At 46.0% G+C, this 25,251-nt stretch overlaps 1 protein-coding gene across 4 annotated transcripts in view; it reads right to left on the bottom strand.

Annotated features, from left to right (window-relative positions):
* Positions 1–229: 229 nt before the first annotated feature.
* ARHGEF5 (Rho guanine nucleotide exchange factor 5) overlaps positions 230–25,251 on the bottom strand; it is a 34,671-nt gene continuing 9,649 nt past the window's right edge. For 2 of the 4 annotated variants that reach the window (XM_063395382.1, XM_063395383.1), the window contains exons 2-15: positions 11,136–14,685; positions 9,646–9,727; positions 9,211–9,275; positions 8,672–8,931; positions 7,598–7,758; positions 6,591–6,743; positions 5,824–5,953; positions 4,812–4,886; positions 4,188–4,277; positions 3,717–3,871; positions 2,876–3,037; positions 2,434–2,504; positions 2,006–2,110; positions 230–1,801 (exon numbers count right to left, since the gene is read on the bottom strand). In XM_063395382.1, the coding sequence (XP_063251452.1) occupies positions 1,647–1,801; positions 2,006–2,110; positions 2,434–2,504; positions 2,876–3,037; positions 3,717–3,871; positions 4,188–4,277; positions 4,812–4,886; positions 5,824–5,953; positions 6,591–6,743; positions 7,598–7,758; positions 8,672–8,931; positions 9,211–9,275; positions 9,646–9,727; positions 11,136–14,670 (5,199 nt within the window). In that variant the 5' untranslated portion in view covers positions 14,671–14,685 and the 3' untranslated portion in view covers positions 230–1,646. The remainder of the gene's footprint in view (positions 1,802–2,005; positions 2,111–2,433; positions 2,505–2,875; positions 3,038–3,716; positions 3,872–4,187; positions 4,278–4,811; positions 4,887–5,823; positions 5,954–6,590; positions 6,744–7,597; positions 7,759–8,671; positions 8,932–9,210; positions 9,276–9,645; positions 9,728–11,135; positions 14,686–25,251) is intronic. The other 2 variants (XM_063395384.1, XM_063395385.1) reach the window with 1 other exon arrangement.

The raw sequence follows: 25,251 nt of genomic DNA, 5'->3' as shown, positions 1-25,251 counted from the left end.
CACTACTGTGGAACCAGCAGCATCGGCTCTGCAGGGCTGGGGATAATACTGGAGAACCTTAAGGCTGGATAAACCCAGCTTGCCTCACTACCTCTGCTGAAGAGAGCTGTTTGTACTTAACAGTCACTTAGAAATTCAAGTTAAAGCAAAAAAACACTGCCTGGATATTCAGTAAATTGAGTTACTTACATTTGAGAGGAAAACCTAAGTAACAAGGCAAGCAGAAAGGTTTTTTAACTGGAGAAGTGCATGAGTTTATTAGGACTAAAAGCAACTCTTTTTTTTCTTTTAATCCAGCTAAAATTATTGATATAAATAGGCTGTAATAAGCTATTCTAGATACAATGTAAATGGGATTTAAAGGCAGAATGTTACAGAGACAGAAAGCTGGAGATATGAAGGTAACTAATTCTTCAAATATATTAAATGCAAGAAGGCTACAAGTGGCTTTCTTTGGTGTATTAATTTTTAAACTTGATCTTGCATTGACTGAGCTGAACACTTTAACAAAGAAACAATATTTTACAGTTGAAGGCATACTCTCAAACAGGTTCTGCCCAAATGCATGTAAACTGGACTTAAAACCAGAGAGTTCTTAAAAAGAACAAAGACCCTGGTGCATATTTTGACTTTATCTACAGTGGCTAAATATCTCAGTGTTCTCCGTAAGTGTGCAAAATGGTGCATGCAATACCACATCAGCAATCAGAGTAAGAGCAGCAGTAAAGTGCCACTTCATTGCATGTGCCTAGTCCTGGTTATTTTGTACGGGGTGTATATCAACACAAAATAGAAGTCTTTGTCAAAAGTCACTGATCTACTTCCAGGGGCAGGCAGAGTGAAAAGAAAAAAACGGTCAGTTCAGATGGCTTAGTGGGATGCTTGTTCAGAAGAGAGGTGACCTTTGTGAAGCAGATTCCTCAGCATACCTCTTACGTGGGGGAAATCATCACAGTGGCTTCTGAAAACTGCTGAATTCCAGTGGATTTTGTAATGGTGTCAAGGACTCTTAACAGCATTTGGGTACAATGAAATATTTGCCTATCTAAACCCCAGTAGACTTGCATGATCTAATACATAAATTGCCCTAAATGGAAATTACACCGTGGAGATCAACACCACGAAGGTATCCAGAGGATATTCAAACGGAACATTCTCCTCAGCTCTGTTGTGCTTTGCACTTAGCACCTTCCTTCTCAGGAACTCGAAGCTCTCAGGCTGCTAATACTAGTGAATTTAGCCTCACAACATGCAGTGAGGTAGGTGAGTTTACCCCCATTTTGCAGACGGCAAAACTAAGGCAGAAAACTCTGAAGTGACTTGCATAAGGTCCCGCAACTTGTCAGTGGCAAAACCAGGAATATGTTTTCAGAAGTCCAGACCCCAGACCTCTGTCCGATTTAAGTCCCTCCCTACTACCACAAAGCAAGCAATACATGCAACCTTTATTCCTCCTCTTGCTGCCGTAGTCCTGCTGACACAGAGGAAGCTTTTCGTGATTGAATTCCCGCTTTCTTTGGCAAAAAGCACCTGGTCCTGTCAAAGTGCTGTGTATTATGCTCTTCTCAGAGGCATTTCTTCTGAGGCACAATAGAAAAGCCACGGTTTCCCCATGGCAGGGAGACTTTACAGGTCCAAACAGTGTCTTATTTCTTGCAGAAGACCTGCTGCTTGGCAAACTTCACCCGTTGCTCCTCCTTCAGGTTCTTCTGCCGCACGTGTTTGCTGGAGATGTTTTCCACATGTTCCGAGGGGAACCAGCCTCTCTCCCGGTCTGAGAGTTTTACTCCTTCCATCCACCCTGTGGGGTAGGGAAAAGCACAACATGAGGCAAAAGTCATGTTTTTTCCATTGTTTCCCCAAAAAAAGGCCCCTCCAAAAAGACCTTAAGAGCAAAGAAAAAGATCCCCTTTCAGCTTCCAAATAAAGCGTCCTAAAGAAGATGAAGAATCCCTTTGTCCTCTCAGTGCTACAGTTTAAGACAAGCATTGGTCATTCTGCTCACCATCATTGCTGTACTGCATAACCATTATGATATCTGCCTTCTCCAGAGCCAGCTCATCATTTTCCCGAGCCTTGTAGGTCTTTATGCACTGAACCTGTGGTGCATCTGAAGGGGAGGAAAGATCATATTGATACACTGAAAAGCAACAGTAAACCTGTGGGCATCAGCTCCAGAGGAGGAGGAGGAGAATAAGGAGCTGCCCAAATAAAAAGCAGAGAACTAGAAGGGACACTACAGGTCTTCATCTAAAACGAGGAGTTAAAATAGGTAAAATAATTGACAGCATCTGGCACTGAGGGAAAGCCCATGAGTACATTCTTTATCTACAAAACCCTGAGTATTCATGCTTTGGGGTGTCCCACCTCACAGTGGTTGTGACTCCTGCGAGCCAGCCCACCCCCACTGCTGCAGCAGCAGAGCAGTCTCACCAGGGTGTTCCAGGAGATCCAGTTCTCCCCGCGGAGGAGCCAAAGCAGAGATCCACCTCAGCTTCTCACTGCTGGAGAACAGCACAGCATAGGTGTCAGCATTCAGTGTGAGGGACAGCAGGCTAGGAACTGAAATGGGCTGGGGTGGGGGGGTGTTTGCTCACACAAAGGGAAGCAGAGAAAGGAGGTGGGAAAAGGCAAAAATTTCCATTTTCAGAGGCTGACAGTATGCCGTAATGTGGTAGTGTTGTATGAGCAGCTATGACAAGAGAGGAGGAATGTGGTTCACAAGGAAATAGTTACAGCAAGAGAATGCTTTTAAGACTTCTGCTCAGCAGCTGTATTTGATATTTCAACATTTGTAGCTGAGGGACAACCATCAGGTTACTAGGAGGTGTCTGGCCATGGTAATGGGATATACCAAGGGTAAACGAGTTCTTACTGTGTCTCTGTCCCAAACAAGAACTCCACTCTTTTCCCCTTGTAATTCTGAAGCAGAAAGAGACGGAACAGATTCTTGTTTATCCCGTGGAGTTTCATCTCACACTTCTCCCCGCGCACGTACGAGAAAGCAGCGTGGTCGAACACAACAAAACGTCCGCCCCTGCAGGTGAAGAGGAGGAACAAAATAAGGGGTGAGTTTTAACGTGATGAGAGTTACAAAATTAGTCCATGTAGTCTGCAGGAAAGCAAAAAGGTTTTGAGACTTCTGAGAAGAGTCTTCATCTGCTTCTGACATCCTAAGCAGTGCTCTTGTTAGAAGTCTCAGAAGGCCAGAGAAGAGAGAGAAGGGGTTTAATGAAAAGGGTAGAAATAGTAAACTCTGTCTTGTCAGAATTTTATTTGTTAGCTTACAGCTTAAGAACAAACCCACCACCCTCAAAACCCCAACACAACTAACCAACAACTCTCTTGACAAACCAGCGATTTGCACATTCACTAGTCCTCATAATGTCCTTTAGGAAGAAATTATTTATCAAGTAAAACTAAAATAAATAGTTATTTTTCAAGTATTTCACACTGTAGAGATGCAAAGGCAAAATGTAAGTGTTGTGCTAGGGAGCACAAGGTATGTTTTTATATTATGATATGTAATTAAGAGTTGGGACTATCAATTTCCACATACTTGCATGATACTCACATCAGGTCGGGACAGGAGAGTGACTTGACAAAGGCTGCCACTTGCTGGCAGGCAGAGGGAAAGGACTCTGTCACCAAAGCACAGACCCCGAAAGAGACAGGTATTTTAGAAGGGGCAGCAAGAATTGTGTTGAAGCACTCACTCCTTGGGCCGAGACAGGAGCAGACAGTCATTGAAAAGGTGCAGGTAGATGGGCCGGCTGTTGACTTTCCCTTTTGGACTCGGGTTGTTGAAGTCCAGTGCTGTCAACTCACCACACTTCACAAGTCGCCTCGACTGTGAGATGAGTGGGAATATCTGCAAGACAAAAATAAATATTTATGCATAAGAAAATGAGTCCCTATGAGTTTTGGATTTGTATTTTTGCCTTTCTCTTTAGGAATTGTGCTTTCAATTCCCCAGATGGAGAGGTGTAAGTCATGGCAGGCACCTTCACATGAAGGCTGACATGAATGATTGGGCAAGGGAAGCGCACTGATGAAGAGCTGGCCTGTGGATGATGTTCTGGTTCAACAGCTCTGTATATATCAGAGAGGAGAACAAAAAGTGGCTTTTGGGGATAGACAGAAAATACATTAGGCTAGAGCAAGGCCCAGGGAATGGATGAGCTCACCTTACACTCAAATTCAATCTTCTGGCTGAGGTAGATCAGCTCTTCAGTGCTCTTCATGCGCTGGACATTCTCATTGCAATCCTTGATGAGCTGCAGAGGAAAACAGATGAGTTTTCAGATGAGCTGCAGTGAGGTGGGAGCAGAACTGCCTGGTGGGATCAGTACTACTCCCAGGAGCCCCTCAGGACTCAGCATAAGTGACAATTCCTTAGGCATCCTCCTGCAAAAAAGAGCTCAGGGTCTGCCCCTCCTCCTTGTGAGGAAGCTGCAGAACTGCTGTGAGCTCTGGCCTCAGTCTCCTCCAGCTGAACAGAGCAAGTGACATCAGACACTCCTTTTGTGTCTTCACCTCCAGGCCCTTCACCATCCTGGTGGCTCTCCTTTGGAAGGTCAAATCATCACTAGACAGAACAATCCACCTTATGATGCTGTACAAATTGTAGATAACTATTTGTCCCAGAAAACTTTAAACCTTGCCTCTATAATAAACAGGATAAGAGGAAGGGATGCAATGAGCAATGCTGTGGGTTTTTTTAAAGCAAGGTTTTCTTGAAGGGACAAGAATGGGAGTTGATGATTAATTAGAGACAAAGACAAGGCTGCAGAAAGGGCAGGCACCATTACCTTTTCAAGTGCATCATAGGCCTGTGTTGCTTGCACTTCCTCCTCAGACCCAGGCCGAGTTCTTTTCAGGATATTCTGTGAGAAAAGAGGATTTTCATGATGCAAACAGGGAAAGGTGGACATTGCCACCGCTGAAGAATAGGATAAATAATAAAGCAGAAGTAGCTGATGCCATATGGAGACAAGAAGGCCAAAAATCTGAGATTTAGAATGTCTCTGGTAAGTCACACTGACCAGGGTATTCCTGTAAATCTAAATTGTCTTAATATTCACATAGAAGTTACATGGCATAGGAAGCAACCACTAGCTAAAATCCAAATGGATGCATGAACAGAAGAGAATTGTCCTTTTCTCCTGTTAAAAAGAGGCTCAAATAGTCAAAAAGAAGAATATCATAGAAAGAGCTCATAATTAATTCTCTGTGGTCTGGCTGGTCTCCTGTCTGGATGGCTCCTTATTAGTCAACATTGCAGGCAAAGCATAGACACAGGCTGCCTTCCAGAGGGCAGCCAAGGAACCCTTGCTTTGTTTTCCTAGCAGGAAGCCAAAAAGTTCAACAGAATGTAAATCAGCATGTTCTGAGAAGACTCCCTAAATTCTTTATTGCAGTACAATTAAAGCAGTGTCACAACAAAGCCCTAAATGATTCACAAACAGCACTGCCTCACGCAGTGCCTCATCCATCATTTCCTAAACCTCCAGGGATGGGGACTCCATCATGTCTCCAGGCAGCCCTTTCCAATGCCTGCCAACCCCTTCTGGGAAGAAATTCTTCCTGATGTCCAACCTGAATCTCCCCTGGTGCAGCTTGAGGCTGTTTCCTCTCATTTTGTCCTTTGTTTCCCACCTCCACCCAGCTGTCCCCTCCTGTCAGGAGTTGTGCAGAGCCAAGGGTCCCCCCTGAGCCTTCTTTTCTCCAGGCTGAGCCCTCCCAGATCCCTCTGCTGTTCCAAGACAAGCTTGTTCCAAGCTTGAAGAAACTTGAAGGAGGGCGGAGAATCACCACGGTTACCTGTAGGAGGAGTTTGAGTCGAGTGATGCGCTGGAAGGGGAGGATGAGGAAGGATTTAAGCGAGAGGCGCTGGCACACTGGATCACTTTCCAGTCTCTCCAGGACTTGCTGGAACCCTGCATTTCCATTTCTGTGGGAATGGCAAAGAAAAGAAAAAGACATCCAGGCATCAGAGTAAATAAATAACCTTCCTAGTATCATATTTCAGGGAATGTTGGAGTACTCCCAACAGTCAGCTTTTATCCCTGGGGCAATAAGGTGTAAAGAAACTGCACCACTCTGCTGCTGAAGAGCAACTATGGGTTTGTAACAGCTGTAGGATGGCAGTACAGCTGTTATTATCTCTTTTGTTTTTCTACAGCCCTCTGAAGTAAAAGCCAGAAGTAACATCTACATTTCAACTCCTTTTACCAGCAGTGCTCCTTTCAAGGGGACAGTGGTGGTTTGCACTCTGGTTCTCAGTGATCAAGACTGAAAACCACTCTCCAGGATGGTAATTTTTGCTTTCTTCAGTAGAAGGCAGACAGAGAACAGCTTGCAACAAGATCAGCTATTAGGTATGCTTTTCCTCTCCAATGCTATGGCAGAGAAGCCTGCAGGAGCTCTGTCATGCTGTCCCAAATGCTATTGAACTGAGGATGGTTCTTCTGGGGGCATAGCGAGAGCACTGCTCAACAGCCCATTCCTGCAGCCTTCCCCATCATTTGAAAGAGTCAATATTCATTGAAGTAAGGGGGAAAAGGGTGCAGCAAATGAGAAAAACTTACAGTAGCCTCTGGAAGGTTTGCTCCTGATATGTCTGGTTTGTCACATACGGCAGATACACCCGGCGGAAGTCGGGGGCGTGTTTCAGAGCCACGTCACACACACGGAAGGTGAACATGTCCTCTTCAAATTTCTCCTCCAAGTCAAAGAGAAAACTGCAGCACGTGGATGTGGTGCCATAAAAGGAGAGGGAAATAACAGTGTCATTTAGTCTTCTAAAACCCTGACAGCCCACAGAAAAGCACAAGGCAGCTCTTTAGTTCTAGAGAGAGTGCAATGTCTGGACAATGACAATTTAGGACTTGGTATCAGCAAGGCAAAAGCAGAGGCAAAAGACCTCTGTTCTTGAGAGGTCATGCTTCTACAGGCATGGTCAGGAAACAGCTGGAAACTAACAACTCACCAGAATAATCCTGTAGAAATGGAAAAAGTAGCAGCAAACCTTACCAGCTTAGTGATTTATGTAGTCAAGCCTTGCAGGAGGAAAAAGCAGAACAGAATCCTACAACATACAGGATTCCTTGCATGTGGGATCATGTCCACATTTCATGAATTACGCTCTATTGATTCACATTAGCTTCTGTCAAGTGATGGTTGTAACTCACTTTTTTTTACTTTCACACCCCCTGCTTTTCGTCAGTGTGCATGCAGCTGCCCCTTTTGTCTTGTATTTGGCAGGAGCTGGTTTGGGTTGGGGTCTAGTTAGTGAAGTTTAATTGTAGTTGAAAGCAGTGGCTCAAGGCTACGTTACCATTTGCAACATTTTGATCCCCTGCAATGAGCTCTGTGCACAGCCGAGCCATAATATCTGGGATTTAACACCAGAATTTACACTGCCTGTCACCCAAAAAGGCGAATATTCAAATATTCCTTTCCAGGCAGTGTTGGTGTGTCATCCCTAGGTGCTGCATCTGCCTTGAACAGTGAACACGCAGAAGAGGAGTGAGAAATGTTCCTGAGGGAAGCACCACATGCCTGTTAGACCTGGAAGCAAAGGGCCACGTCTCACCTGGCGCTGACATCGCGCACGTCCGAGAGGCGGGAGAAGAGCCACTGGCGCTCCTGGTTGGTGAGCATGGCCTGGAGCTCTGCCGAGCGCTGGAAGTGATCCACTGCCACGTTCAAGCTGCGCAGGTAGGAAGCCTCAGATATTATCAACTCAAACTTGGCCTTGGGAGAGAAAACAAGGGAGCACAGCATCAGTACGCTGCCCAAGTCTGTGAGGAATCTCACAGAGAGGAGATGGGCAAAGAAACCTCCCAGCACATGATGCAAGGAACATGTAATTACAGAAGAGAGGCTTTAGAAATTAAGGGCAAGCACGCTATTATAGACTTTCTTTTAAAAACAGACTTGTGGTGTGACTTAAAAATAGCTACTTGCTTTCATTTTACTTTTTATTTCCCCTCAACACCACTTTCACAAGGTTCCCCCTTATACAAGCTCCCATGAAGTCCAGCATCTGTACCATACACATTTTTCTCCATCACGTTTCCTATGCTGTCATGTTCTCCTCTTTCTCTGGGTCCCCCTCTCCACTTTTCATATCCTCTCATTTTCCTTACTCAGTTTCTCTGTACCGTTGTGCTGAATCCATACATCTCCCTGTGTCCTCTCAGCCCAGCAGCTCACACAGGTCAATTTGCTAACTTATATTCTACCACAGAAAATACAATTTACTGTAGTTTTGTTAGCATCTCTCACAAGCTTATGTGTGGGAGCATGCTGCAAGTCTACTTTTATACACCCTTTTACATTGAGCATACTCAAATCTCCTTATCTTGTTCCCATTTTCTCCATGTTTGTTTTCTTGGAGTTATTGGTACAGTGTTGAGTCCATCCCTCAGTGCTGCTTTTCTCTAAAATTCAGCACTTCAGCATTGCTCTACTTCACACCCCATGCTGCTTCCAGGGGTAGAAGTGACCTCTGCCTCAACCACCTGCCTTCCTATTTCTGTGCCGTCCGAAAACCACAGCAACACCTTCCCACATCACAAGTTTTTGCTCTCTGCCTTAACTTCTCTTCCAGAGACTCTTTCTTGACTACAGACCACCCATTTACCATGTCACATCTGTCCCTTACCTCTTGCAGCCTCTGCTCCTCACGGGACATGTTGAGCAGCATTCTGCTGCCCCGTATCATGGGGATGTCCTGCCAGAGGGATGCATTAGATGAGACTGACAGACGTTGCAAATATGAGTCCTGGGGAGAGAGCACTTTCCTCCGTAGCCTCGGGGAGCTTGGGAAACTTGACTCTAGATCCTCTGGATAATCCACTCTCTTCTGGCTTTGGATGGCCTTGTTCAGAACCACATCACTGTACTCCTGATATAGCAATCTTGCTGTGAAGAAAGACAGGTACATTTATCTTTTCTGTGTAGCAACTCACCCTCTGCTTCAACCTGGAGAAAACTCTGCCCTGGATTGGGACAGCCAAATCCAGGCAAAGCTCCCCAGCTGCCCAAGTGTACTGCAGGATTCCAGCTGCTTTCCCTGCTCTCTAACACTACATCCTCACAACCACCATGTGGCAGGAGTGGCTCTCCTTTGTGCTCACTGCAAGGGTGAGAGTTGCTGGTGGAGAGGGGCCTGCCTCAGCACCCTAGGCAGGAGGTACTCACAGGAGTTCATAAGTTTGGAGTGCCGGCGCTTGAAGTTCTCTGTTGTGTCTGCAGGTTTCTTCTCTCTGCCAGGGAATAAAGGTTTCAAAACACAGCGTGAACAAAGGGCACAGCACCAGAGATGGCTTATCCAAACCACAGAAACTGCTCTGTCACAACAGGGACATCTCTTTTTCCAATTAGCTCAAGCTCCACAAGCTTTAATTGACACAAAGGGTAAAGTGTGGCTTAATGGAAAGGCTGTCCTGACAGCACAGAAATACCCTACTCTGTAGTAGAGTCCTCTTCAAGAAAGCACAGACTGAAACACAGGCCTAGGGAATTTAGTTAAAGTTTTCCACTCCTTATCATCATCTTTGGTAACTCAGAAACAATGGAGGTGTCTGTGCTGCACAGGGATTGGGGCAAATTCTAAGGGATTTTTGAGAGACTCACCTCATTATAACTGTTTCTGAGCTGACTGGTGGTTCCCTCTGTGCCTTGTGAGCTTCTGCCTCTGAAGGAACAGAAGAAACCTCTGTGTAGAAAATATATGGAAAGTAAAAACATCAGTCCATTTTTAGACTTAATCTACAATCCAAATGATACCCAGATACCACTTACCTATACCCCACCTAAGTGGCAGCCTTGGAGTACAGGTGCCCTCATGACATTTATTTCTGGGTCAGAAACACTCTAGTTTTAATAATCCTTGACATTAATTACACTTTACACCTGTTAGCTACATTTAATTTTCACACAAAGAAAAAGGCTGACATTTGAGGCAGTGACAGTAACTCCAAGAGCTTCCCTCTCCAGTTATGCAAGCAAAGACTCTGCCTGTGGGCCCCGTTTGGTGCTGTCCTTACACTTTCAGCTATTAGGGCCAAGCATCAGGAGTTCAGTGGAGCCAAAGTGTAAAAATGGAGAAATCCTTTTGGTTTGTGAGGGATTTAATCAAATAAGGTGTGAAGAAATTCTAAATCTGAAATAACTGGAAGCAGAAAAAGGAAGAAATCCCAAAGACTGACCTGCAGTTATGGGTAAGGGGAAAGACAGTACTATTGCCCTGAATATTTTAAAAATTGGAATCAAGAAATTACAGGTCAAACATATGAACAAATCTTGATTCAAGTTCTGCCAAACCTTTTACATGAACTTTAAATCATTGCTTCTTTTTAGCTCTTACTTTAGTCTATTTTTTATGTCCACATATCACATATCCCTCCTTTTCCTCTCTGCCAAAAATTCAGCATGTTTCAGAGCTTCAAAAATAGACTACAGTAAGACCTAAAAAAAAGCAATGATTTAAAGTTCATGTAAGATATAGTAAAGAACAGACATACATCCTGATAGCAAGTACTGCTGAATGAGCTGCATTACAGAAAATGCATGTTTTCCACTTGTGACATCAGTGATTTGACTTCTGTGCAAGCTGGGACCTTGGGTTTAACAAATTTGCATTCTTATCTGTACTCTCAAATCCTGCGCTCACAGGAAAATCATCTTTTTTAGAAGGTCAAGTGGGAACCTAAAAGTGCCAGTTGCAAAATAAGGGGAGGCAGCAAATAAACAACTGATAGGAGATATGGGCTACTGAGGGTGTGTGCATGGCTCTTCCTAACTGCCTTGGGGATCCATTAAATAAGTTTATTGTTGCAGGTATTAATGTGGAATGGGAGGAATGTTCCCTACTCAAGGGAACAAGCAGGATACACAGGGCAGCAGAGAGGAAGGAGGGGAAGCTGGAAAGGGAAGCTTGGGGCAGGATAGGAGGGGGCTACAAGGCAGGAGCAAGGAATATCACCAGAAAAGCACAAGAGCCATGCTAAGCTCTCAGCTCTCATGCCTCTCCATCACATTGTCTATTTAATTTAATCCTACTTCTTGGTAACTGTGCTAAGTTGGTGGGGGAAGGAGGAAGGGAAATGGAAGAGAGGACTCACGCTGCAAGATGTCTGGTGGTACTGACATCCTCTTCACGCCCTGACGGTGCCAATCCTTGGTTTTTACTCGGCTTTTAATTGGGTTTTCTTGATTGGCTGCTGGCTCCTGCAGAGCTACCCCAATCTTTTTTTTGTCTGGCCAACTTGATGATTTTTCCAAGGGTGCATGTTTGGCCATTTCTTCCTTTGGCTGGCGTTCTCCTCCTTCCAGCCTTTGCCTGACTCTCCTCTCCCCTTCTGTTTTCTCTGTCACTGCCAGTGGAGCCTGGCTGTTCTTTGTGTCCACACCAAAGCTGCCTGCGGGCTGCTCCCATCGCAGCTCCTCGTCCTGGCAGGTTGTGCCGGTGGTCGGAGGCGACGGGGGGCTGAGCCGGAGGAAGTGGATTGGGTTGGTGAATGCAAGCATTGGAAGGAGCTGTGCAGAGTCTCTGCTCCTGGAGTCTGGGGATGCTATCAGGCCTTCCAACGAGGGCCAAGAATGGTGGTCAGGTGAGGATTTTCCACTCTCTATATCCACGGGGGGATCCGCTGTTTCAGGGCTGGTGTCAGAGCAGCCAACCAACACTTCGTTTCCAAGAGCCGAAGAACTTTTGGTCAGCAAACTGACCCCTGAGTCATCAGAAGTCTCTGTATCATGGGGACCTGAGTCACCGAGATCCCACTCTGCACTCGCTGGAACAAGGTCATCTCTCTCTGCAAGACTTTCTCCATCAGAAGCAGAGGCCACGGAGTTGGAGTCAGATGCAGACGTGGCAGTCCGGAGAGGATGGCTCGGAGCAGGGTGGATGGCTCCCAGCTTACCCTCATCCATCCCACAGCTGAGGGGGGCCCTGGAGGGTGCTCCAGGAGCCAGCAGCTGGTAACCTGCAGGGGCTGCAGGTGGAACAAGGTGATTTGCATGGAGTGCAGGGGCCTGAGTGTGACTGGGCCTTTGGACATGGGAAGGAGGATGAGGAAGCTGTTTGGCATCAGGCTCAGACACCAGAGGTAGGCTTGAGTGGGACACAGGGGACAGAGGTTGTCCTTGCTCGTTCACAGCAAGGACTGTATCATCTTCGGAGGGCCAAGTAAGGATGCTCAGGACACTGGAAATTCTGGATCCAGGCTCTTTTTGGTATAAACTGCAGTCAGGCTCATCAAATAAAGGCACTTGTGCTTTATGATCCACATTTTTTCCCGTTTCTTTTCCTTGGATAATGGCACTTTTTTGGGGAGAGTTTTGCTGAACTGTCTCTGGGTGGCTCAGGGGAGTGGAAGTCCTTTCTGGTATTTGGGATGCTTCCAGAGGCCCTGCACTACTAGTCACAGACCTCCTATCCCCAGGAAAGCTCCCTTGTAGAGGAACAGAGCTGGTGCACATTACAGAGAAAGAAGATGGGCCACTGAGATCCTCATGAAAGCCTTCCTCAGAAGTAAGGACTTCATGGGAAGTCTTGGCCTCCCCTGCATCTGTCCTTACACCAGCAGTTTCTGCTGGTGATGGGCCCCACCCTTGTGCAGGAGCAGCCTGGTTGGGTGGCTTCCCTGCAGAGTCTGGCAGTTCATTCAGGCTGGTGGCAGGACAGTGCTCAGGTGTCACAGGGGCTATTCTGGCACCCTCCTGCTCTGGAACAGACCCTGACGCTGCTGAGGTGAGCTCTGAAAGGGAAGCTGGAGTGAAGTCCCAATGCTCAGCTTTTCCTGTAATGGGGTGAAGATCTGTGGGATCAGCAGGTGGCTCCAAGTTACTGATACCAGAGGAAGAGTGTGCTGGAATAAGAATCTCTGGGTTCTCTGCACTAAAAGGTGCTGTCACCCCTCCACAGAGTGATGCATCTCTTTTATCAAACCTCTGGACAGCTTTTCCATGACCACCAGTGTGCTCATTCTCCCTGCCCAGTCGTGTCTTTTCATCCCAGTGAGCTTCTCCAATATCCTGACCACCTATGGAAAAGCTGCCAGAGTCCTCCAGGTCTTCTGCCTGGTCAGAGACACAGCTCATATGTGGAGTTTCCCCCTCTGGGTTTGGGTTATTTGAGGACAGAGGGCCGACAGCTGGTGGCTGACATCCAGAACCTGCTTCTGTGACATGAGCTGTCAGCAGCACGTCCTCGTCAGGATGCTGATCCACAGAGACAGGTTCCCCAGGAAGAAATGCTGATCCTGTTTGCTCAGACAAGGAAGCATACTCCAAACCACACACATCCACATTATGCCCAGGAACAGAAGGTATCTCTGACCCAAAAGCTGATGATAGAGCCTCTAGTTTGAGCTCTTTCCCCAGTCTGAGCTCTTCCTTCTGCAGTTGTTTCTGCTCATTTTGCTCCTTGTTTTTCTGATCTTTGAGCTCCAAAGGTTTGCCTTCTTCCGGCAGATTCTGCTCTTTGCACTCTACCTCCTCCTCTTGCTGAAGTTCAGACACTGCCTCCTCCCAAGCTGGCTCCTTCTGCTGTGAAGCATTCGCTTCCTCTGTCCTTTTAGCAATACTCTTTCCTTGGAAAGGACTCTCTGCTGAAGGGAGAGGTCTGCCCTCAGTTTTTCTGTGATCATCTTCTAGATGAAGGCACTTGGAAGCAGATGAGTTCTCTTCAGGAACCATTCCCTGGTCTTTGACCATGCTGGTATTCCCTGTTTCACCAGCTGAGGCATTTCCTTCTGCTCGTAGTGAACTCATTTGGCTGTTATGCGTTAAGGTGGAAGACAACTGATGGGAAGAGGAAGATTCTGTATTCTCTTCCAAACCCTGGAGTGCTCTTAAACTTTCCTGAACATCTTCAGAAGTGTAAGGTGTAGCTGTGTCTTCTACTGCTCCCTCTGAGGTAGGCTGCTCATCAGATGCTGGTGCCAACTTTTTGGTGCTTTGCTCCTGCTCTGCACAAGCATCAACTTCCTGCAAAGAATCCTTGGAGATATTATCCAGAAAGGGTTCAGCCTTATAATGCCCTTCTGAAACAGTTTTACACACCAAAAAGCACTTAGGTGTCTCTCTCTGAGAGGAAATGGCAGCAGCCAAAGGGGGTTTTGTTTGCTGGGCCTGAGGGTCTGAGCCAAGAAAAGCCAGTTCTGCTTGGCACTGTGGAAACTCAGTGCTGAGGTTCACAGCCTGCAGGATGGGGCTGCCAGGGCCTGGCTCATCCTGGACTCTGCTGTGAGAGGAAGGGTCCTGGTTGCTTTCCAGGTCAGCCAGTTCCAATTGCCTAAATTTCAGAGAACAATCCAGTCCAGCCTCCTCTAAAAGCATTTCTCCTTCCAGTTCTGAGAGTCCCTTTTGAGGCTCTGTATCCCCTCGGCCTTGTTCCAGTCCTGCTGGCACTTTTTGCATAGAGTTAGAGGGTCTGCCCAGCATCTCTGCTGCTTTCCCTGGAGCAGCAAGGCAGTCCTTGGGCGTGCTGAGCTCTGCTTCTTTTGCAGAGTTAGATGGGCTGGTGCTCATTCCCGCTGCTGTGTGAGTGGCATGATGCTCTCCTTCCACGGCTGAAGAATCCCAGGCTTCCCCAGTGATGCTGCTGGCTCCTGGGGGAGTGGTGCCTCCCTCACTGGTTTCTTCAGACTCCATCAGTGACACATCCTGCTAAAGAAAAAAGCATTTTTCTGTTACTACTTCACAATGATACGACAGATCTAATTCACTGCTTCTACTGAAGCTGATAAAAACCAAAACCAACACCACATACCTAATGGGTGATAAGAGCTGGGAAACAAACAAAGACTCAGAATAGGCAAACACCACATGTAAGCTTGCAGTATGAGAGTAACACCAAAATAACCCCACTGGTGTCTTTTTAGTTTCACATGCAAATGCAGAAAGTGACTTTGGTTGAAGAGCAGACGTGCTGAGCTCTCTGCAATGGCCAGAGGGCAACTTATGGAAAGTGGTGGCCATGGCTGGTTATCTCAGACCCAAAAGGGGTTATCAGAAGGCATCCGGACAACAAGAATATTTTCAAAAATCTCCATTGATTTTCATGGGCCTTGGTGGACAAATACTCCTGGCCTCTTCTAGCTGAGTTTAAAAGTTCTGTCTGATTTTTGCCTGTTCTTTGGAGCCGATGGCTCTCCTTACAGATCTCTGTGTAGGTCTGGACCTCACTGCAAATGATCACAGAAATTAATTAACACCACACAGGAACATAAGAATTTGATTAACAGGTAACTAGGACATGACACAAGACACAAGATATTTGAAGGCTGTAAACCACATGGGTTGAGAGGAATAGCTCTGGTGTGTGTGGACAAATCTACAGACTATAAAGAGAAACTATGTCATCATTTAGTCTACTCTTTTAGGGAGGGAGAAAGAAAAAAAATCTCAGGATTGTTGGACATTTTCCCAAAGGATATAGTGGAATTTCCCATCCACTATTGCATTTGAAGTTCAGGCATGACAAAGCACTAGGGAATGCACAGTTGGGATATGTCTGTGAAAAGGATGGAAGAATCTGATTCACCACTTTTATCTCTCTGGCTTCTACCATGACCCACAATCCCTACCTGGAAAAAACCTGAGAAAGAAACAAACCACTGTGGCTCCCTCTCTTTTTTTCTACAGTGATTTCCTTGTGTTAAAGTGGCTCTACAGTCACAAGTACCAACCTCTGATCCCACACAGAAAGTAAAAGCAATAAGGGCATAATTACATCTGAACTAATTGTCCCAGTTAGCTCCATGGCCAGGGCACGCCTGGCCTGAAAGCTGGTTTAGCTTCTATTTTCCCTTACGTCAAGTGAAACAAAACACCTGCTCTGAAGGCAAGGAACACATGCTCTGGAGATAGAACTGAAGCATTTTATGCACCTTCATTGTGGGTATTGTCATCACAGAATGGTTTGTGTTGGAACGAGCATTAAAGATCATCCAGTTCCAACCCTCTGCCATGGGCAGGGGCCACTATCCCAGGTTGCTCAGAGCCCCTGAGCAAAATGTGGCCTTGAACACTTTAGGGATGGGGCAGTCACATCTTCTCTGGACAACCTGTGCCTTGCCACCCTCATTTTTAAGGATTTCTTCCCAATATCAAATCTAAATCTCCCCTCTTTTGGTTTAAAACATATCCCCCTTGTCCTAGGACTACCTGCCCATGTAAAAAAGTAGCTCTCCCTATTTCTGTACAGCCCTTTTAAGTACTCGAAGGCTGAAATGAGGTCTCCTTGGAGCCTTCCCCTCTCCAGGCTGAACAACCCCAATTCTAAAAAAAAAAAGAGAAAAATAATTGAGCTAATTGAGTTAATTCATCCATTAACTACTTCCTGTGTATTTTTTCTCATGTAATCTTTAATTTTTGTTTATAGTGAAAAGACAGTCTTTCTTATAAAACCAGGCCAAAACCAGGGTTTTCCAGCAATTTGGATTTTCCCTCCCAAGCAGTGAGTAGTTGTAATAGCTATAATTTTAACAACCAGTTTGTTTCAAAGGGATATGTCCATTCAGGGAGCTCCCACAGGGTTTCCACCAGGCCTTGCTGCTGTCAGCTGCTACTAAACTACCTGGATGCTGCTAAACTGTCTTTTCAAAGGTTCCACATCAGATCACTCTTGTGCTGGATTGCTCTTGCTCTCCTGGCTACCCCACCTGTATCTCCTCAGCTCCAGGCCTAGAAAAGTACTACTTCTCACACCTAATACAGACAGTTTTCAGAAACAGACTCCCCAGGAACAGGGAGACTGTTTAGGGAGACACAAGCTGCTGGCTAAGGAAGGTTTATTATTACTAAAAGTAGTATGGCTCATAAAGATCTGAATAGTAAGGTGCTCAAACTCAGGCCCACACTTTGTAAGGGGAGAACTCTTGCTCACTGTGCTGTTTCACAGATGTACACAGCACTGAATCTCCTCTTATTAAGCTCAAAACCCCAGTTTGCACTTCCATGGCTCTGTTGCAAGGGATTTGGAGAAGCAAAAGGACGAGTTTAAAGCTGCATTTGGAGCAGTTCCATGACGATACTGGGAGGCAGGGTAGAGGGAGGTGCACAGCACATCAACACTGGAAGCTGCCAAGTGAGATTTGTCTCATCATATTACTGCCAGGTGTTTTGCACACCTCAGGGAGAGCAAGAGAGGAGCTTTGGGAAGTTAGGCAGGAGGAGAAGCAGGCAAACTTTCTGCAGAGACAGGAGAGGAGCACTTGTGCATCTTGCCAGGGGAGCTGTTAACCTCCTGGTCAAAGGCTGGGTGCACCACAGTAGAAGACACGTCTGCAATAAGATGGAAGAGGAAATAATAAAACAAGACTGACAGCACCTGTAGTCTTCGCATGGAGAGCAGCTGTGTACAAAAGCCCAGTAATTACCAGAAGACAGTGCCTGTGGAGCAATGCCAGGATTAACTCCCAATGCAAGTCTGCTCCATCAGAGGAGGGCCCAGGAGACCCCCAGGAGCTCAGCTACCCAAAGCAAACTTTCAATTAGCATTTTCAGCAGGGGCAGTAATGTGACAGAGCAGCACACAGGACTTATCTAGCATCTTCCACTAGGCAGGATATGCAGACAGAAAGAAAGTTCACTGGTTCCCCATTTAGGGCTTAGTGATCTTTCACATCTTGCACTGAGTCAGACGATGAGCTGGCCATCACTCCCTCATATGCTCTGTCTGTGGAGCAAGGTAAACTGTCACTGCTGAGATAAAGCCACTCAGGCTGTTCTCCCAAGAGGGCCTGGAAACACAAGACTTCAGGTCCCACGCACCCAGCTTTAGGGTGGTTCTGGGTGCACAGAACCCCTCCAAGCTGGAACAGTGAGAGGGAGCAGCTGGTGACTTGCCAGCAAGACAACAAAGGGGCGATGCTTGGTGCTGCTGCAGTCACAGGCACAAAATCTGAGAGAAGGGTGAAGGAGGTGGCCTGGTAAGCAGAAAACAACAGCAGTGAAAGCATATCAATATCAGATTGAGGGCACAATCCATCCACAGCTTTCCCAGATTACAAGTGGCAACGTGAATGTCGTACTTCCTTGCACTGTGGGTTAATTCACCTGGACGGAGATGACAAACACTTCTGGTTTTAAATAGAAAGTACCTCACCTTCCCTCCCCTCCTCCTCCAACAAACAAGAGAGGAGCAATAACAAGTGCTATCAAGCACAGACAAGCCCTTCAGCTAGCCAGGAAGCAAGGCTACACACAAGTGGAACCCTGAGATCCTCCTCCTCCAAAAGCGGGGAGAGACGGAGCTCTCTGCCTGCCACCTTGGCCCTCCCCGCGTGGTGCGGGTGCCGCCCGGCCGCCCTCGGCCCCGCTCCCCATCCTGCTCCCTGTCCTGATCCCCATCCTGCTCCCCTGCCGCGGGCCATGGGGCAGCCCACACGCCCAGGCTGCTGCAAACACGCTCCCAGCAGAGAAAGTCCTGCCCTGCGACGCGGGGATGGAGCTGCTCCAGCCCTGAGCTTTTGGCAGCGAGAGGAGAAAGCCGTTCATGACAATGCATGAGTGAGGACACCCTTTTTCTTATTGGAACAAAGGGTTTCCCAGGTAGTCCCTGGTTTGGGCTTATCCTTGCTGAAGCAGCCACAGCCTGGTGTAAAAATGCCAAAGCTGGCGTTAAGGGCTGCAGCTCAGGCAGGAAAGTTTTGTGTTTGGCTCTAACACCCACCCAAAAAACAAGGCTGCCTTGAGCCTTTTCCTGCTATCTGCTAGCTTGGTTTAATCATCTTCGTCACACGATTCAGGTACACTTTACAAGGAGCTGAAAGAGGGGAAATTTAGATTAGATATTAGGAAGGCATTCTTTCCTGTGAGGGTGGTGAGGCCCTGGCACAGTTTGTGCAGAGAGATTGTGGCGTTCCCATCCCTGGCAGTGTCCAAAGCCAGGTTGGATGGGGCTCTGAGCAACCTGGGATAGTGGAAGGTGTCCCTGCCCACAGCAGATAGGTTTGAGACTAGGTGATCTTTAAGATTCCAACCCTTAACATTCTATAATTTGAATCAGCTCAGAGCCAGCCTTTGTCCTTACAAAATCCAGAGCTCAGTGTGCAGCACCATCTCTCCCAGGAAGCCACACACTGGGCTTCAGTTTGGTGAGACACCTAGGAAACAGAACAAAAGCCTGCCCTGCCACAAGCCTCAATTTTTGTATTTCCTCAGCTAGTCCTGCCATGCTTAGGCTGGCTTCTTCAGCTGCATGTCCCTCCACGTGAGAGATTCCCCCTGCACATATTCCATCCCCTGGAAAGAAACAGTCACCTATCTTCACACACCACCTCGGGCTGCTCTATCGCTGTACAACCCATCCAGGGAGGTGAAGGAGGGGGGTCAGAACTCTTGAGTTCAGGAAGAGATAACACAGGGTGCTAGAGATAAGAAAGAAGGAGGGAAATAACATGGAGGCAGCTTTGAGGGCATGGAGAGCAGAAGGGGCTTGCTGAAGGAAAATACTTACAGAGAAAAAAAGATCATCAGAAAAAGCAAAATAATGTAGGGTCTACTGCTGTGCTACACAGTGCTGGGAATGTTCTGGGAACCAGAAGCTGCTTCAGATGTCTTAGGCAGGGGAAAACAAAGCAAAGCCACCAATAGCACCTGAGCTCCTGGAAAATGCTGCTGAGCTGCTACTGAAGCTTGAGAAATGCAGCTGAGACCTCCCAGTCAGACCAGTGCAGAGAGTTTGCTGGAGTTTTAACATACCCAGTCACAGCTTTCACTCATCGTAGGCACACTCAAGATACACTGAGCCTATTAATTATCTAATGACTCACTAACTGAGGGAAAAAAGAAGAGGATACTTTTCCATACTTTTCTGACATTGGTTTCTATTTAAGTAGATTATAATACTTAATGCTAATAAAAAGCAAGTGTCAGAGAAACGTAATTTTGGGTTGAATACAATTTCATCTTGGAAATTGGTACGGAACATTTGGCAAACAGTGAGTGAAGAACATGGCTTGGATTGTACATTGCACTTCCCCAAGATGCAATAAAAGTGATTCATTCTTAAGATAAAATGAGGTCACCTGTAAAGCAGAAAACTCAGCTCACTCTAAGCAGAGGTTAAGTTTATGTTCATAAAAGTGATAGGTAATGAACCTTGATATTCTGCAGTCTTTTAATATGAGAATAAACAACAATAGTGTGTGATTCTCACTGCTAGAGCTCAGTAGAAAGATAATTGACACTACTTGGTGAACAGCAGAATTCCCACAGTGGAAGTAATGTATTGAGTCACTGCAAATTGCTCAGTGCAGGTCTTCTGCAAACTCTGGGGATGGAGACACAACTGACAGAAACATCTTGAGCACAAAAGGAGGCAAGAGCTTCCCAAATTACTTTCCCCATGAAAAGGTGAGGTGGCTGCTAGCAGCATGCTGGACACATTCCCAGATGGCATGTCTGCCATGAACTGGAGGAGCTCCCAGCTCCTCTTTGAGCAGGATGATTCAGGACTTCCATGGGACAGATTCTCCAGTCAGTGGCAGAAATCTCAGAGCCTCTCACTACGCTACGGACGCGTGAGCCAGAATCCCACACTGCTGTTTTTGAGTCTCAGATTAAAGAACGCTCATGTTTGCACCAAACCATTCTGACAGATGCAAATGCCCTTAAGACATCAAAGGACCTGGAAGCGCACTTGAAAGCTTGGCCTTGCCCAGCCTGCATGGTGGAACCATTTGTTGCAGCTGTTGTCACATTACCTGTACCCATCCTGAGCACAGTTAAGCTACAGGAAGATAAGGATGAACAATATTCAGCAAAGTGAACTGGGACAAACTGTCCTGCCCTGTAGAGAGGGCCTCCAAAGTTATCCTGTCTGATGCAAACACATAATGTAACCTCTTTCACAGCCAGATCAAGATCCACCTGGAAAACTGTCAGATTTCTGATGAACTGTTAAAACCCCACAGAAGATAAAGCTGGAACATTTTAGCAGTGTGGGATGACTGACAAGCTAAACACTGATATATACCCAGCCATAAATATACTGGCAAAATCCTGCTTTTGTATCAATAGGTAAAACACATCCTAGGCAATGAAAAAAAAAAAAAAGATAAAATACCCATAAAACTGCACTTGTATATCATTCCATGGTAGTGACAGCACAGTGTCATCAGCCATAACAACAGCAGAAAACTCTGTCATGCTCTGGCTTCAATATTGTACCATCAATTGGAGAGAACAATAAAAAAATCACTGGATTTAGAACCCCACGAGATAGCAACCACAACAACAAAATCACACATTTATCCTCGTGTTGTGCCCTCAGAATGAAAGTTTTCAGCCTTAGCTCCCCATATCAGTTTTAATTACCTTAGGACTCCAGCAATGAGATTTATTTTAAAAAGTTATGAGACTTATATCAAAATCAAAAATACTTGGCAATACTGTAACAGTGAGGGAGCTTTGTACTGAAAACTGCAGCTAAAGAAAGAAAAAAAAAATCCATCCAAAAGGGATGTAGGGATGTGGGAAAAACAGGTTTTGGTACAACCCTCCCCTAACCCAGCTCAGGGAACAAACCATTTTTTTCTTGGAAATTTAATTGGTGTCCTTAGATCGAAGAAGCTATGATGAGACAAGTTTGGTATTGGAAGCAAAAAGTATTAGCTATAAATAAAATGTTATAAGAAATGTAAATGTGGGAAAGCACCAGCGGGGACCCCTTCCCTCTCCCTTGTGGAAAAATAGCTTCACACACCCAAAGCCACAGGAATTGTGTGGGTGCTGAATAGGAAGGTACTAATGTGAACAGATGGAAAACTTGTTGTTACTCACGGTCTAAGGCTTGTATGGCCAACTGGCACAGGTTTATTGTGCACATCACAACATTTTCTGTTTCTCATACAGTCCCACTTCCTAGAATCATGTGGGTCTGTGAGAGTTTTGGCTTACAATTAAGAAAAAATGGATGTATGGCCTTTAATGGGCGTGGAAAAGGCCTGAAAAACTAAGTATGACTCAAAAATTAGATCTTGCTGTCTGGGTTTATCTTAATTTCTTAATCCTAAACCTTGATTTGTAACTAAGGAGAGGAAGGGCAACTCCTCTTTCCCTCTCTGCCTGATCCCTGTTTTTCAAAGGCTGGGACTCATGACAGTGCAGAATATTTAGGCCTGATGAAGTGAGTTACATGAGCTACCAGAAACTAAAAGAACGGCAGTGAAATACACTGTGATACAACTGAGTTAACAAAGATGAATTACCACATTTGTCAGGCCCAATTTAGATATTTGCAGATATCCTGCAAAGTTCCTTTGTTTATATTCAAAAAAAAAAAAAAAAAAAAAAAAAAAAAAAAAAAAAAAAAAAAAAAGTTTCTTCAATTCCTTCTGCTGCTGACCGTACAAACTATCCAACACCACCTGGAATTGGATCTTAACAAATCTCGATTAAGACCTGACATAGAACCCTGAAAATCTGGAACACCTGAAATCCAGAAAAGACCAATTTACTATGCATTCAGGTTGCTGCCAACATCTCCCTTATACAAATGCAGCCAATGCACAATGACCAAGTATGAGCCATCTCAGGGAGTTGTCGAGCCAAAAAAAAACCCCAACAACCCAGCAGCTGAGTCATGCGAGCAGCCATAAAGGTATGACATAGGAGGAAAGATAAGTAAGTAAAGGTAAATCTGACAGCCTCCTGCAGTAGTTGTATTTGGAATCAGAGAATGGTTTGGGTTGGAAGGGTCTTTAAAGCTCATCTCATTCCCATCCCCTGCCATGGGCAGGGACACCTTTACAAAGGCAGTGTCAATGTTGTACTTCCACTGTGGAAGCAACCCTCCACCATCCCAGGTAGCTCAGAGCCCCATCCAACCTGGCCTCGGACACTGCCAGGGATGGGGCAGCCACAGCTTCTCTGGGAAACCTGTGCCAGGGCCTCACCACCCTCACAGGGAACAATTTCTACCTAATATCCCATCTAAATCTACTGCCAGTTTGAAGCCATTGTCCCTTGTCCTGTCACTCCAGGCTCTTGTCAAGAGTCTTTCTCCATTTTTCCTGTGGGCTCCCCTCAGGCACTGCAAGGCCACAGTGAGGTCACCCCAAAGCCTTCTCCTCTCCAGGCTGAACAATCCCAATTCCCTCAGCCTTTCCTCATAGCAGAAGTCCTCCATCCCTCCAAGCATCATGGTGGTCTCCTCTGGACTGGCCCCAGCAGATCCATGTCCTCCACGTGCTGGGACCCCAGAGCAGCTGTACAAGCTGCACAAGAGGACCAAACACAGGCCTGGGTAGCAAAGCAGGAGCAGGAAAGCAGAAACCTGGACTTAGCCCTACATTCTGGTGAAACCACACCCAGGATCCCCAGGCCAGTCCCTGACACCCGTGTAGGTGTCTCTCCATGTGTGTCTGCCAAGCACTGCACACACAGAGCCAGGTGCTCCCTTGGCAGCCCACACACACCAGCAGCAGGGCAGGGAGCTTTTACACCCTCAGACCTGCCCCTCTGCTACAAACACACTGCTGCCCTCCCAGGTGAGAAGCAGGCACCAGGGGAAGCAGGATATTCTAATTGGATTTACACCCACTTCCAGATGAGCCATTGTTTTTATGGTTTAATGTTTCCTTGTCTCCTTATTGCCAATGACTCTGGCGTTCCGGTGAACCCACAGCCCTGAAGGAAAGGGCTGGCTCTGAGGGGATGTGGCATGGAAGAGAGGTGAATTAGGAGACAGCCCCTGTGACCAACTCTGAAAATAAGTAACAACACCCAGGAGATCCTAGGAAAAGCCCTGGAAACCTCCTCAAACCACCTGCAAACACTCCAAAGGGCAGGGAAGGGAAAGACATTCTCATGACCTTGTCTTTCAGATCAAGCTGTGAAAAGTTGTATAAATCAGGGGTTTAAATACTGCAACTGATACACATCAGTCTTAGAAAATGCTTTTTATAACCAGCTTTACCAATTAGTATTACCTTATTTCAAGGTTTATAGTAGTAATTACAGCCCACAGATGTTGTAGTTAAGATTTAGCATTAGTTCCTAATACTAACACAGCATATTATAAAAAGAAAAAAGAAAAAAAAAAAAAGTAGAGCCCTACAGGTACAATCTTTAAAAAATTTATCAACAGCACACACTGTTATGAATGAATGAATGAATACTGATATTCTCTATTTCAGTATTATTTCCCCTTCTTTGTCAATGGGCAAAAATTACATCCACATAGTGTCATGTTCAGTACACCTCCAAGTGTGGATTAATTTAAAGCATTAATTTTATACCAGATCAGAAATATCACTAACATTTCTTTGATGCATTATTTTTTTCCCATTTTAATAATTAAGCAAGTTTCAATGCATAAAGAACAACTATTTTAATCCCTCCTCCCTCCATTTTCATTTTTCTGCATATGAATGAGGGGGCAGAGTCTGCTCCCCACCACCACCCTTCCAGATCTTCTAAAATAGCACTCCTTGATGGCTTCATGACTCTTCAGATATTAGCTGAGCAATCAGGATCCTAAGATTGCCCTTTGGGAGTCTTTGAAGACATCAGCTCTGACTCTTCTTGACTGGCCTACAGCTTCCTTTTCCTCAGCCCTGTGGCATGTAACACCACCTCTCTCTTTCCCTCCCAGGTCCCACCTTATCAAATGGCAATTCTGAGGAGTAAAATAAGGTCTGTGTGCCTCAAATTCACCCCCTGCTCCTGACTTCAGTGTGACAGTGAGAAATTAGAGGATGAGGCAACTTAACAGTGGCCTGTGAGTAACAGTGGAAAATGGAGCCAATAAAATTTCCTTCACCTCTTTTATGACATGGTCACAAAACGACAGCTCTGGCTGAGGAATGCAAAGTCCTCGCGTCCCCCGGCCTACGCAGGCGTGCATGGCATATCCTAATTGGACTGGTGCACACCTTCCATCCATGAGAGGCTTCCCCTGGGAAGCCATAGGCACCAGGCAAATGAAACTGGAGACTCCTTCGCCTTCCCATTACCCGTGACAGGCTTTGATCAGCGGGGCATAAACAAACACGCAAACATCCCGTCTCTGCCAAGGCCAGCCAGAGGCTGCAGAGCTCCTCCAGTCACCTCAACGAGTTCAGTGGATTTGGGATGGGGCAAAATGCTTTGCTGTGCTTAAAAAAAAAAAAATCACTGGATGTAACAGCAAAGGGTATGATGTGGTGTGACCACTGTAGTTTGGGAAAGCTGAGAGCAATAGAGAGCCTGAAGGGGGAAGGTTGGGATTATCAGTGAACCATG

Source organism: Prinia subflava, chromosome 4 (genome assembly GCF_021018805.1).
Source record: "Prinia subflava isolate CZ2003 ecotype Zambia chromosome 4, Cam_Psub_1.2, whole genome shotgun sequence".
Lineage (NCBI taxonomy): Eukaryota > Metazoa > Chordata > Aves > Passeriformes > Cisticolidae > Prinia > Prinia subflava.
This window is presented reverse-complemented; position numbering and strand designations above follow the sequence as displayed.